The 15,564-nt window shown below is 38.2% G+C and overlaps 1 protein-coding gene across 2 annotated transcripts in view; it reads right to left on the minus strand.

The window, feature by feature from the left end:
* Positions 1-15,564, minus strand: part of LOC124788350 (condensin complex subunit 2) — a 193,444-nt gene that overhangs the window by 21,159 nt on the left and 156,721 nt on the right. For both annotated transcript variants that reach the window (XM_047255611.1, XM_047255612.1), the window contains one exon: positions 14,548-14,670. In XM_047255611.1, the coding sequence (XP_047111567.1) occupies positions 14,548-14,670 (123 nt within the window). The remainder of the gene's footprint in view (positions 1-14,547; positions 14,671-15,564) is intronic.

Genomic DNA, 15,564 nt, shown 5'->3' on the forward strand with positions numbered 1-15,564 from the left:
TATATAGATGATAGTTTTGTTATTTGGCATCATGAAAGTGAGAATTTGAATAACTGTTTAGAACGCATTAATTAAATCCAATCAAATATTTGTTTCACAAATGAAGGTGGAAAAGAATGGCTGCTGTCTCTTCCTTGAAGTGTTGATCAGGAGGAAGGCGGATGGTACATTGGGACATGCAATTTATAGTAAGCCTCTCACACTGTCTTATCTGCAGGATGATAGTTCTCACCATCCAGCTCAACTTTGTACCTTCATCCACATGATTATAGTGAAAGACATGTCATACGTGCTTTGTGGTATGGACCAACTGGGCACTGGGTGAATGATAATACCGAGGTGGCACCGAAGTCTACAGCCTTTCTACCTTACACAAGGAATATTCTGAACAGGACTGGCCATATTTTGTGGAAATACAAAGTTTGTGCATTTCGGCCACCATCAGACACCAGGGTCCTTCTAGGTTCCTGGTCATCTTAGTGTATACAGTGTGTCTGAGTGTTAGTTTTTCAGAGTTTCTTTGAAAAATGAGGTTTTAAATTCCCCTGCACAGTGCTTACTTGCTGCTGTTTGGCTTTGAATGTGACACGGTGTGCTGCTTTTGAATGGCTGGTGGTTGTCAACGGCGTCACCTGGCTGCATTCCCGTAATACGTGAACATCTTATACGCCAGGGGAAACTTAGATGAAGGAAGTTTATGAACTTTTTCTTTAAATTAATCACCAAAATTAAAATGTTTCAGCATATGAATGGGAATAAAATTCATAAATATATAGAGATGTAAAATGAAGAGGCATGTTATTACTCCAAATGTAACCCATTACACAAATGATCTGAATATATTTCGAGTTAAACATGTTGATTACTAATCTGTACAACTGAGTAGAAGAATTAAAATTATAGGTGATCCTCTGGAAGCACAAAAAAGGGGCAGGCAATTGGAGGTAAAGCTGTCCCTGATCGATCTGCAGGCTGGTTTGAACACTTGAGTGCTTTAATAGGCATGGTCGTACGGGGAGTGGAGTGTTTTTGCCTGGCCTTTGAACTGATTTACCCGCTAGCTACAGAAGGACCTACAGTTTAACATGGGCTCAAACCCTAACATAATTATAACATAATTGCTTCAATATTTGACTTTTTATGCACAAAACCTGCTCAATCTTTCGGAATATCTGAAGTGGAGATTTACGTATGCCATGTCATTGGAATACATATGCAGAGGTTTTGTCTCCTATAGAGAGAGGTGTTGAACCATTTACTTACTGAAGGTCAGTTGGAAATTTTGTATTTTCATTTGTCACATAAATTTCAAGTGAAGTTTACAAAAGTTTTATGCAATTTTTTCTCATTGTCAATTAGAATTTTTATAAACATTATGCAATTTTTGGTTTGACATGTTTATATGAAAAATTAATCTTGAAAATGTGAACGACTAATTCATGCTTCAGGAACATTGTGTCAAACTATAATTTGAAATACAATTTGCTTCGCAGTTACCTGTTGACTACAGCAGCACTTAAACATAATCTTTTGACAAAAAATGTGTATAACTGATTTAGGGAAACCACAGAAACCTAATCATGATTTTCAGGTAGAGATTTAAATACACTTCTCCCGAAACCCCAAAAGTGAGTCTACTGTGATAATCACAGTGTTTGGTACTTAGTTCAGAACGCAGTTCTGGGATGTCATCAGATTACAACTGTATGCTCAAACCCTGACCCTGACCCTTACCATTCTCTGGAATATTCTAATTCCCCCCCACCCCCCAACTCCCCTCTGTCCCTACAGAAATATTTGTCTCGTAAGGTATCAAGTACAACTTCTGAAGAGCTTGGAAGGTAAAGGTATTAGAAGATGTGAAGTGAGGTGTGCCAGGATAGCTGGAACAGTGACAGCACTGCTTGCAAAATGTGGACGTTTGAGAGTAAGTTCTGATCTGGCACACTGTTTAATCTGACAGGACGTTTGTGACTCTACTTGTATTTTGACAGTTGTGACAATCCTACCACCACAAATGAGACTCATGACTAAAATACTCTTATGCATGTTCCAGATAAGATATACAACAATACACAAAAGTTTAGGATTACATAATCACACAAAAGTTTAGGATTACATAATCATGTATGATCTCCCACTTTTAGAATTCAGTGTGGCTTGAAGCTCTTATATGGTGCAGTCATACCCTGTAAATGTCTTGATGTGGAATCAGAAAGGACCACAATATGTTCCTGGGAACTCTCCCTTTACACTGTGCTCATTAACACACAAAACTGGATGTTGCTGGAGTACAGTAATGAAGGAGCAGTGACCTACCATATCCCAGCAAATTTTCCTTATAGAGCTCTTGAGAAGAGAAGTTGCATTTTCATATACCCCCTCTCCCCACTTCTGCCAAAAAAGGCAGCACTAAACAAAACAATAAAATGAGGGGGTTTCTCCATAGCTCCAGCAAATGAGCTGATCAACAGTGCTCTAACACATCCTTTCTATGTTGATGTGTGTTTACCCAATATAATTAGCAAAGAAGTTTAGAACTTTTTGAATTCTAGAGGTAGAAGTATATTTACTGAGACAATTTGGCCCAGAAAGTTATGTGCATGACGAGGAACTTCCTGGCACAGTATATGGTACACATCCATAGTACGGATGAATTTTGTGAAGACAAATAAGTTATGCTTGAAGTGACAACTCTGGTTCTGTAGTTCAAAATGAAGTCTAGATAATGCAGTTTGTGATTGTTTCTTCAGTATATCAAAATTAACTTATCTGCTACCAGTATCATTCTATAAAGTTGACTGAAACAGATAAAGTGGAAATACATTTAGCTAACACTCGATGTGCTCAGAAGATAATGTATGGTGGTGTTCTTTAAAAGACTGACTAGACTAACTTCTTTAGTGGATTTAAATACTTGAAATTCATTCACACTGATTTTTCAAGTCAATGTTTTGAGATGTGACTTCAGGAGACAAATAGTAGAGAAATATATATTTCCATGGATGCGATGATCTGTCCAGACTAATGTGCTGTACCAAATCAATTGTTAAATTTGTTTTCTGATGAAGTTCCTGTCCATGTGACTAAATTACTCAGTGGTGAGATTCATATATAAGGTGTAGGAAAGAAAAAAATGTGCAAATTAATGGACTAATACCGACCACAGTAGCATCCCCTAATGCTTGCAACATGTAAAGTAAAAATGCATAGTAAGGAATTCCAGCAGGTATTCAACAGTTAAAAGCATTGCAGTATAGATTCATAAAATTCTTATTAATTGATATTATAATTTTCCAGTTCACATAAAAAGTTCATTCTTGCCTAAAATAGAAAATGATAGTTGCCACAGGAAAATTCAATCAAGAAAACTAACAAATTATGGGGCATAATTGCTTGCCAGTAGATATTTTCAGAAGAAATGTGTAGCACTACTGACGGACACATGTAGAAGTTAAAGTGATACACTAACAAGTTTTCAGAACTAGTAGTTCCTTCCTTGGCCAAGGAGACAGGGATATACTGGGGAAGGTTAAAAAAAGAAGAGAAAGACACTCAATCCTGGGATGGCAGAAACCCAAAGAGTGTACATCATCAGTCTCATTCACAGCTAATACTATAACAGTGCCATTCTAATGGATGTATCTACATCTATGTCTATACTCTGCAAACCACTGCAAGGTTCATGGCAAGAAAGATTGTTTGAACGCCTCTGTGAACACTCTCCCATTGTTTAAACAAACCAGTGACTATTCCTGCTGCCCTTCTCTGTATACATTCAATATCCCCGGTTAGTCCTATCTGGTATGGGTCCCACACACTTGGGCAATATTCTAGAATGTCTTGCACGAGTGATTTGTAAACAATCTACTTTGTAGACTGATTGCACTACCCCAGTATTCTACTAATAAATGGAAGTCTACCACCTGCTTTACCCACAACTGAACCTATGTGATCATTCCATTTCATATCCGTGCAAAGTGTTACACACAGGTATTTGTCTGACTTAGCCGATTCCAACAGTGACCCACTGTTGTTATAATCATAAGACACAATGTTTTTTTCATTTTGTGAAGTGCACAATTTTACATTTCTGAGAATTTACAGCAAGTTGCCAATCTCTTTACCACGTTGAAATCTAATCAAGATCTGACTGAATATTTAAGCAGCTTCTTTCAGATAGTACTTCATTATAGATAACTGCATCATCTGCAAAAAGCCTTATTTTATTATTAATATTGTCTGCAAAGTCATTACTATACAACATGAACAGCAAGGGTCACAACACACTTCCCTGGGGCACACTTGAACTTACTTCTGCATCTGAAGATGACTCTTCATCCAAGATACCGTGCTGTATCCTCCTTACCAAAGTGCTCCATCCAAGATACCATGCTCTTTCCTCTCTACCAAAACATCCTCAATCCAGTCACAAATTTCACTTGATACCCCATATGACTGTACTTTTGATAATAAATGTAGGTGCGGTACTGAGTCAAACGCTTTTCAGAAGTCAAGAAATACTGTACCTACCTGTTTGCTTTGATCCAAAACTTTCAGCATGTCATGTGAGAAAAGTGCGAGCTGGGTTTCACATGACCGATGTTTTTGAAAACCATGCCAGTTAGCATTGAGGTGGTCATTCTGTTCAAGATACTTCATTATGTTTGAGCCAGAATATGTTCCAAGATTGTACAACAAATCAATGTCAATGATATTGGATGGTAGTTTTGTGGATCACTTCCACTACCCTTCTTGTAAATGGGTGTGACTTGTGCCTTTTTCCAAGAACTGGGTGCAGTTTTTTGTTTGAGGGATCTATGATAGAGTTGGAAGTGGGGCTAACTCAGCTGCAAATTCAGTATATAATCTGACAGGGATTCCATCGGAGCCCGGAGATTTATTCAGTTTTAATGATCTAAGCTGACACTAATACTTGTTTTACTCATCTTTTCAGGGGTACAAGGATTAAATTGGGGTAATACTCCTGGGTTTTCCTTCGCAAAGTAACACTTGAAAACTAAGTTAAGCACTTCAGCTTTTGCTTTGTTACTCTCAATTTCAGTTCCTGTCTCATTCGCTAGGAACTGGACGCTAACTTTTGTGCCACTTACACAATTTCTTTGTGTTCTGTGAAACATAACATAACAGTATTCTGCTATGGTAAGGAATTACGTATTGCTCTCGTCAGCCAAATTCATTTCATTCAGTATCTCTCTTTCTATAGCCCTACACTTCGTTTTACACCTACTATGCAGTATTATCTGTTTCTTTAGGATTTTCTTTACGGTGACTATATACCATGAAGGTTCCCTTCCATTATGAACTGCTCTACTGGGTACATATCTATACAGTGCAAGGTCAGCTATTCTTTTAAACTTGAGCTAGAGTTCCTCTACACACTCCTACTCTGTGCTGAAAGTTTCAAGTTCCTTGTTGAGATATGACACTACTGATTTTTTACATGGCTTACTGAACATATTTAATGTGGACATCCTTAAAGAGGTCAAGTTTATTTGTTGCCATTAGATCCAATATATTTCCATCATGAGTGGGGTTCCTAACTATGTATTCTAGATAGCTTTCAGAGAAGGCATTCAGTAAAGTTTCACGGGATGTCTTATCATGGCCACTACTAACAAAACTGTAATTTTCCCAATTAATTGTTAAATGATTTCTGTATGATCGGGGAACTTACATACAAGTGAACTGAGGTTTTCTTTAAAAAAGTTTTCAGTTGCATCAGGAGATAAGTCTGGTAGGCAATAGAAGGATCCAAATTATCAATCATTTTATGCCCCCCCCCCCCCCCCAATACTAAGTCTTGATCAAACAATCACACAGGCAGCTTCAATTTCTAACTCAGTGGATTTGAGTTTCTCGTCTACTGTGACAAAGACACCACCTCCACACCCCATTTGTGATATACATTTAAATTTTCCCCAAAAATCTCACTGCTATCTATTTCAGGTTTCAACCTGCTTTCAGTACCTTTTTCATGAGTGCTTCAAACTCCAGGCAGTTTGTTGCGAATGCTTCAGCAGTTTACCATTAGGAATTTATTACTTTCACCTGAAGGAGGCATTTCTTTCTATCTTACATCAGTACTTCTGGGTTTCCTATAGCTATTGTTATCTGGATTGGCTGAAGAGTCCCCTAATCTAAAAAAAAGCCTTGTCTGCACCCCACACACAGTCAGCTATCTGAGTAGCAGCCTCTGATGTGTAGTGAACACCTGACCTATTTATGGGAACCCTACAGTTCTTAACCCTATGGCACAAGTCCAGGAAGTCGCAGCCTCGCTTGTCACAGAACCTTTGAAGTCTCTAGTTCAGTGCTTCCACTTGACTCAGAACCAAAAGGCTACAATCAGACAATGCTGCAAATTGTGAGCTTCGTTGAAACTCCACTCTTCTCAGTTTTCTCTGCCAGTCACTGGGATGTCCCAAGAGTGATCTAGGAGCCCAGGTGACAGACATCATATACCGCTTCTTTGGATACTTATTTTGTATCAGGAATTTTTCAGAAAGATTTGTAATGTTCGGTTCACAAATACAGGACAGGAAACTGGTCTCCACCACAGGCCATGAGGATAACTGTGACATAAGAGAAAGTTTAAAGCAACATATTGAACAATCACATGTTCCACATGATATTTTAAGAAGTCGGGTATCAGAAAAATAAGTAGGTGTGTGGATCTCTGACAGATGAAGAAATCTTATGGTTTACGTGCATGGTAATCATTCAAAGAGCAGATGTTATTTAAAGATATTTCACCCCTTAATATTATTTCATTTAATTCTGCTTTGTGAATTAGACACTAAAGATTATTTGTTTGCATATCATTATACTGTACGTTGTGACACTCTTATTTTCTATAATGGGCTTACACAGTTTTTTCTCCCTTAATGTACAACATTATTGAATACATTGAATTTTTCTACTGCAGTCTTGAGTTATTCTGGTAATCCTATGGTTAATACATTTCCAGCCCTCCCTCTATACAATTAGGCTAATTCCAGTTAATTGGATGGTCTCTCACTGATCAGTTACTACACTTTAACAAGAATCCTAGATATTCTGTATGACCAACAACAAATAAAAGTTCAAAATTAATACTGCCAATGCTAGACAGTAGTAAGGATGTGTTCAGAACTATCCTGAGAAAAATAGTAAATGAGGAAGTCTCCAGAATCTGCTAGTAATGTACAGAAAAATTACTTGGTTCAGTTTTCAAAGATTTATTATTCTAGATGTTTTTAGCATGTTACCATCCTTTTTTTTTATTTATTTTTTATTTTTTATTTTTACAGAAATCCTTCTGAATAAGCACTACAATTGTATTAAAGTGCATTTGGCATGAAAATTGTCTGAATTATAGACTGAAACCAGCTGCCAACCAAAATAAACACCTGTTCCGATCAAGACTGTTTTACTGAATTTTACACTGAGGTGACAAGTCATCGGATATTTCCTAAAATTATGTTGGCCCTCATTTTACCTGGCGTAGAGCAGCAACTTGACATGGCATCAATCCAACAAGTTGATAGAAGTCTCCTGCAGAAATGGTGGGTCATGCAGGCTCTATAGGCAGCCGTAATTGTGAAAGTGTTGCTAGTGCAGGATGCTGTGCATGAACTGACCTCTCAATTTTGTTCCAAAAATATTTGATGAGATCCATGATGGGCAATCTGGATGGCAAAACCATTTGCTCGAACCGTCCAGAATGTTCTTCAAACCAGTTGCCAACTGTTGTGGCCTGGTGACATGGTATCACTACCCGGGAACATGAAGTGCCTGAATGGCCGCAAAAGTCTCCAAGTAGACAAACATAACTATTTCCAGTCAATGGTTTGTCCTGTTGGACCAGAGTACCCAGTCAATTCCACATAAACACAGCCCACACCATTATGGAGCTGTCACCAGCTTGCACAGTGTCTAGTTGACAACTTGGTTCTATGGCTTTGTGGGGATTGTGTCACACACTAACCCTACCAACAGCTCTTACCAACTGAAATTGGGACTCATCTGACCAGGCACAGGTTTTTCAGTCATCTAGGGTCCAACAGATACAGTCACAAGACCAGGAGAGGCACTGCAGGCAATGTGCTGTTAGTAAAGGCACTCGTGTCGGTCGTCTGCTGTTATAGCCAATTAAGGCCACATTTTGCATCACTGCCATAATGGATATGTTCGTCGTACACCCCAAATTGATTTCTATGTTTATTTCACACAGTGGTGCTTGTATTTCAGCACAGACAACTCTATGCTGACGCTGCTGCTGTCAGTCGTTGACCTTATAATGTTGAATTCCCCAACGATTTTCAAAATGAAATGTCCCACGCATCTAGTTTTAACTACCATTCCATGTTCAAAGTCTGTCAATTACCGTTGTGTGGACATAATCGCATAAAAATGACAGCTCTGACAATGCACTGCCCCATTATACCTTGTGTAAGCAATACTAACACCATCCGTATATGTGAACATCACTATCCCATGATTATTGTCACCTCACCTCAGTGTTATGTACTCTGATTGCTGTTCATTCTTCATTGAAAGAGTGCTTTCTAAAATATTAAACATATTAGATGCTGAATTCCTAGTGTTAAGCAGCAAGAGCACAGATAAACTGTACAGCTATTTCCCACCTTAAGTGCACTGACTGAAAACCATCATGAATAGTATCATTTCTACAATAATTTATAAACAACCATGGGACAAGAGCACATCATGAGAGATCACTGCCATTTTCATGTCTATAGAACCTTGATCTGGATAATACAAATAGTTTGTTAAGCTGAAACTAGTCATGTAACTAAGAATAATAAATATAACATCCTAATTGGTAAAAAAATGTCATATTCATTTGGCACATTGAGTTAAACAGTACAAATAAGTGGACATCTCTGACTAATCAGTAGCAGAAGTATAATAGATGGCTGCAAAAATAGTTAATGAAAATGTTTTAATACACTAAAATGCAAATGAACCTTGTGTTAAGTTCTGCGCCATTTTTCGTAGCCAGTTGTAGATGAACTGTCAATTTTTCTATCTCAGGCGATACACAGTTAGAAAGAGACTCATAAAATGGTCTACATTAATGCTAAAGAAGAATAAAAGATAGTTTTATGAAAATTATTATGTTGATATGTAAATCAAAGAATATTAAAAGTGAAGTTTTAAGTTATTTGTCAACAACAAAATTTTAATATGATGAAAAGCGAAGGGAAGTAGTAAAGTGAAAGGAAATTAATGCAACGTATGTTGCAATGGAGTGCAAAAAAGAGAGATTGCAGCAGAACAGTAAGGATTTAAAGCATGTGAAGACTGAAAGAGGAGAAATTTATAAAGTAGGCAGTGTTGATGGAAAATTAAATTTTTTACCATGTTTTTATTAGGTCACTTTCTCATCTGTCTATCTGTTCGGTACAAATTTTGCAACTGATTTTAAAGCAACTTCCTAATGAGCTACAGACTCGAAATTTTAAATGTCAGAAATGGATGAAAACGTAATATTAATTCGCTTTCTTGTTTGGAGTGTGGCGGAGGTACATTGTGTACCACTGCCATTTGGTCTTTTCCCTGTTCCAGTGGCAAATGAGTTGTGGGCAGAACAATTGCTGGTAAGCCTCCATGTGAGCTTGAATCTCTATCTTTACCTTCACAGTTTTTTTGTGTGATATACGCAGCACGAAGCAATGTACTGGTTGAGTCAGGTGAAGAGAACTGAAATAAGCCTGAAATGTATTACATATCTCTGTTGCAATCTCATCAAAATGCTTTAAATCAATTGCAAAATTACACACACACACACACACACACACACACACACACACACACACACACACACAATCAGACTAGAAAGTATAATATAAATTCTTCTAGCCCCATACAGATAGTCCTCAAAATGTCCAATCATGAGCTTTTAATAGCTTCAAAGTACTTGTAAGATTTAAAATGAAAAATGTGGGGCACACGTAATACATAATTCATACATGAATTGTTCACCTCCGTACAATTATGCTACCTGTCATCCAATGCTTGAGCAGTTCACCTACTTGCTATCATCTGTACCATGTACTCCACCCTTTCACATTTTAACTCTTAAAAGTATTTTCATAATTATTAAAAATTCACAATCACATATTTTCAGGACAACCTGCATGTGGTTAGGTGTCTTTAAGGAGATATGGGAAATTTGCACTTTTTAGTGCAATTTAAAAAATGTGACACATTAAATATATTTCTACAGCACTTTCAATCTTATTTTTCCCTGAAACAAATAAGGTCAAAATCAAACAGAAGCAAGGATAAGGAGTGGATAGCTCTTGGGACAAGTATCTTGTGCTAGGAAGAGAGAGCTCAACATAACCCTGAGAACAAGCAGAACAAGGGAAAAACTGAAACTTCCTGGCAGATTAAAACTGTGTGCTGGACCGAGACTCGAACTCGGGACCTTTGCCTTTCGCGGGCAAGTGCTCTACCGACTGAGCTACCCAAGCACGACTCACGCCCCCTCCTCACAGCTTTACTTCTGCCAGTACCTCGTCCCCTACCTTCTGAACTTTACAGAAGCTCTCCTGCGAACCTTGCAGAACTAGCACTCCTGAAAGAAAGGATATTGCGGAGACATGGCTTAGCCACAGCCTGGGGGATGTTTCCAGAATGAGATTTCCACTCTGCAGCGGAGTGTGCGCTGATATGAAACTTCCTGGCAGATTAAAACTGTGTGCCAGACCCGAGTTCGAGTCTCGGTCCGGCATACAGTTTTAATCTGCCAGGAAGTTTCATATTAGCGCACACTCCGCTGCAGAGTGGAAATCTCATTCTGGAAACATCCCCCAGGCTGTGGCTAAGCCATGTCTCCGCAATATCCTTTCTTTCAGGAGTGCTAGTTCTGCAAGGTTCGCAGGAGAGCTTCTGTAAAGTTTGGAAGGTAGGAGAAAAGGTACTGGCAGAAGTAAAGCTGTGAGGACGGGGCGTGAGTCGTGCTTGGGTAGCTCAGTCGGTAGAGCACTTGCCCGCGAAAGGTAAAGCTCCCGAGTTCAAGTCTCGGTCCGGCACACAGTTTTAATCTGCTAGGAAGTTTCATATCAGCGCACACTCCGCTGCAGAGTGGAAATCTCATTCTGGAAGGGAAAAACTCTTTAGAATGACGTAAAAAAAAAAACTTAGTAATCAAAATGAAACTGAACGCCCCCCCCCCCCCCCTCCCCCAACCTGAATGTAGCTCAGGTAGAAATAGTGACACCATAGTCTAACATAACAGTCACAACACTTCACCTTGATTTTGCTGCCTACTGCACCAGCAGCGCGCCAAGTGGCCAGTAATTAAACTGTTGAGTTCAGCCTGAGAGGTATATACCACCATGTTACTAAACTGTATTGTCAGGATATTCGCTTGCAAACTACATGTACATTGATGATTAATGTTTTGTTTTAGGAGCAGAAAACTGATAGTGAACAGCAGACGAGAACATCTTATGAAAAAAAGACCCTGTTTTCCTTTACAATAATACTTAGTTTTGTCCGCTACACATCAAACAAAACCAGTTCATAAACACAGACAATAATAAACTCATGTGGAATGCAGTTAACCACATTGCTTGGCATTCCAGATAAGCCATCCCAACTGACACTGAAGAGGAAACTGCCACAAAGGTTCTACTATCCGTCTACAACTGTAACACACTCCCATGGCACAGAAACATCCATTCAACTCTCCATATATCAGTGCCAGATTCATCTGAATCATCAACACAGACATGCTTTGCCGATAAAGTGGTAAAATTAAGTGCAGTCATTAGTGTCTAGAAAAAGCATGTGGAGTATCAGAACATGCAGATCGCTAGACTTCGTGCAAAACTGTTACATGACAAGGAAAGTGCCTACCTTTTTAAGTATAGATAGCAACAGAAACTGTATCAGAAGGATCAAGTGAAGAGGAATAAACCAATTTTGAAGACTATAGGATCCCGATATTTTAAAAAGGAGCCCCTGACTTCTTGTTAAGCCAGATTAGTATGCCACCTGCAATATGGAAAGACAAAAATAATCTGTTTGCTCTAAATTTATTATATTACAGCACAAAGGCATACAGGTTTTGTCAAAATGTTTCATGTTTCCATCAGTGCATACATTACAGAGGTATGTGGAAGGCATACAAATAACATGTGGGATAAGTGACAATATGTTCCACCTTTTAAAGCAAAAGGTACAGCAGTTCTCCAAAACTGATTAACTAGTGCATGTGTCATTGGATGAAAAGTCTCTAATGGCAAAATTTAACATATGACAGCACTTGTGACAGTGTTATTGGATTAGAGAACTTGGTGTTTACACTCACTGTATATTTGTCCCACTTAGAATAATATACAGATGAAGGTCGTACTTGCGGCAGCAGGCGACAATGACTGAAACACAGCAGGCCAACGGAACGACAAATGGGGCATCAATCCCTTTTGCATGTAGAGGTACACGTCTGTGAATCTATGTGTTTATATTCTGTTGATATCAACGTGGCAAGCTGCAGTTCTATCCAACGTCAAAAGTGCTTCTTCACGAATGTGTTGTAACATGCCACTGGTTTCACGATTTTACTCGCTACTTGCACTTATTTTACAATCATTTTTAGCAACATCTATGTCTGCTGATATTACACAAAGTCTTGGAGGCACAAAAAATTCAAATATTTTGTAAAAAAATGTACGAAAGGGATGCAAAACAAATTTTATGTTTACAACACTTCTGAAGTTCCCCTTTCTTGCCGCTTCGAGCACTACTGTTGCTCCAGCTGTCAAACTGTAACAACTTTTACAGCAGTGAGTGTCGCAACTGTTATGTTAGACTGTGGTGACACTTTCAAATCACTGGTCACCAAACTCAATGATTACTTTCTCACAGGACTACAAGCACTGCACCTAGTAATAAACAAGTAAATACAGATGCATTAGATTTACTTGTGCAGTCACTGCATGCGCTGTCAACAGACAATAGTTACAAAGTACAACCCCTAAGGAGATTACAGAATCTATCAGGTTGCTAAACAGTAGTAATCCTGTTGGCTATGATGGTGTTCCTGGCAGAATATTGAAATCTTGTGCTAACTTTATAGAATTACCCTTAAACTATATTTTTAGTCAATCAATAACTCAGGGCATATTTACTGACAGACCTACATATGCTGTAGTAACACCAATCTACAAACTAGAAACAAGCAAACCACTTCTAATTACAGATCTATACCACTCTTTCCAATATTTTCAAAAGCATTGGAGAAAGTGGTGTATGATGGATTAATGACTCATTTCACTGAGTAGAAGTTGTTAAGCTCCTCTCAGATTGGCTTTCATATAGGATTCTCTGCACAGAAGGTAATCCAAGATCTCACAGATGAAGTGCTAGCTGGGCTAAACAAGAAAGAATATTTTGTTGATATATTCTGTTTCGTTGCCAAAGCCTCTGAATGTGTGGATTACAAAATTCTACTTAGGACACTAAAGTATTATGAGATTAATGGCATCACTCTTGCAAGGATGCAATCCTACCTCCATAACAGAAAGCAGGAGGTCCCATTAACAGACTGTATTTCAGGCACGAATATGTGATCAGACGGGAAGGGGGGTTGGGGTTGGAGTTGGGTGGGGGGGAGAACATAAGATGTGGACTGCTATGGAGATTCGTATGGAGTTTACACTTCTTTCTACCTATATAAATAATCTTCCAATGTCTTTAAAGGAAAGTTCAAAAACTGTAATGTTTGCTGATGACACAATGATTTTACTGAAGGGTCCAAACTCAACATCAGCAGAGACAGCTCAGAATACAGATGCATAGACCTACAAGTGGTTCAGAGCTTACACTTTAAGCCTTAATTTCACAAAGACTAATATTATGCAATTTCAAACAAAAAATAATGACTTTTTAGCACCAGAAGTAGATATTAATTGTCATACATCACACAGTAAAGTGATAGTTTATTATTAATATAATACATACACAGATTATGTTTCTATGATGTCTTTGTCTTACGTTAATGTATACTTTGACTTATTCCACATTACTGGAAGTTATCCTTCTTGATGGGATCAGTGGAACACACGAATGAATGAATGAATGAATGAATGAATGAGTCTAACACTGACACCACAAAGAGAGGAAGAGAGAGTGAGTTAAGGCAATACAAGTTGGAAGGGAGACATAACATTAATGCTTAATTTTACCTTACACCTTAGGAAATACGCAGACCATCATCATATTAAAAGCAAGTCACAAAAACTACAACCACATTCAGTACACACACAACACACACACACACACACACACACACACACACACACACACATGCACATGGACCAAATTAGCAACATGTTCTCATTTAATATGAGAAAATATCTATTTGTGTATACTATATTCAAACCAAAATATTTTCCATGGGGAGATACACTCTTCTGTGCATTTTTCTTGTGGAACACATACCTAAATTTGACTTCAATTTATACTTAAATAAAAAAAACCTATACTACTACTCCAATATGATATTACCTTTGGTGGTGGTGACAGCAAGTTCCACTTATCATTGCCTTCATTATCATCATTGTATACCTCTTGTAAACAGGTAACATAGTCTTCATTTGAGGTACATGGCGGTTCTTCATTATTGTCAACCTGTGAATTTCAAATACTACATCAACAGTGCGATAATATATATGAGGAAAGACGTAGATAAACTAACAGAAGTGCAACGGGAGGGGAGGGGAGGGGAGGGGTGGGGTGGGGTGGTATCTTTAACTCGACTCTAATCTTAGCACCTTTCGTCTGTTAGATTTTACTCCTCCGATGTTGAACCAGTATAACGACAATGTTTGTTGGAATATGATATAGAAGATATGAATCTTGGGGAATTCATATCTGCTATCTCACTTCATATCTTCTATTTCATATAGCAAATAACATTTTCATTATATTGTTCAACATTAATTTGAGAATTATCCCTCCCTTAGAAAAGAGCATTACATAAGCCATTATCTCAAGAAGCAAGATATATTAAGTGATTCTTCAGTTTCTCCCGGTGTATTTGTTGCTCGAACAGTCCACAGGTATACTGACAGTTCACAGTGTCTAACTGGCACAATATTTCGACAATCAGACATGTTGCCATCGTCAGGTGTGCTGACGAACAGTTCGTCAGTGCACCAGACGATGGCGACATGTCTGATTGCCGAAATATTGTGCCCGTTGGACACTATGAACTGGCAGCATACCCATGGACTGTTCGAGCAAGATATATTAATGTTAGCTTGAAAAGTCGAACATCAGAAACTCCAGATTGGAATATCAATGGTATAATGAAAGATTGCTACTCACTATAATGATGACACATTGGGTTGCAGACAGGCAGAACAAGAAAATTGTTATGATTTAGCTTTCAGCCAAAGTCTTCTTCAGAAAATAAAACACATACATATGCATATTGCATATGCACGCACACACACACAAAAACACACACACACACACACACACACACACACACACACACACACACACACACACACACACATT

Source organism: Schistocerca piceifrons, chromosome 3 (genome assembly GCF_021461385.2).
Source record: "Schistocerca piceifrons isolate TAMUIC-IGC-003096 chromosome 3, iqSchPice1.1, whole genome shotgun sequence".
NCBI lineage: Eukaryota > Metazoa > Arthropoda > Insecta > Orthoptera > Acrididae > Schistocerca > Schistocerca piceifrons.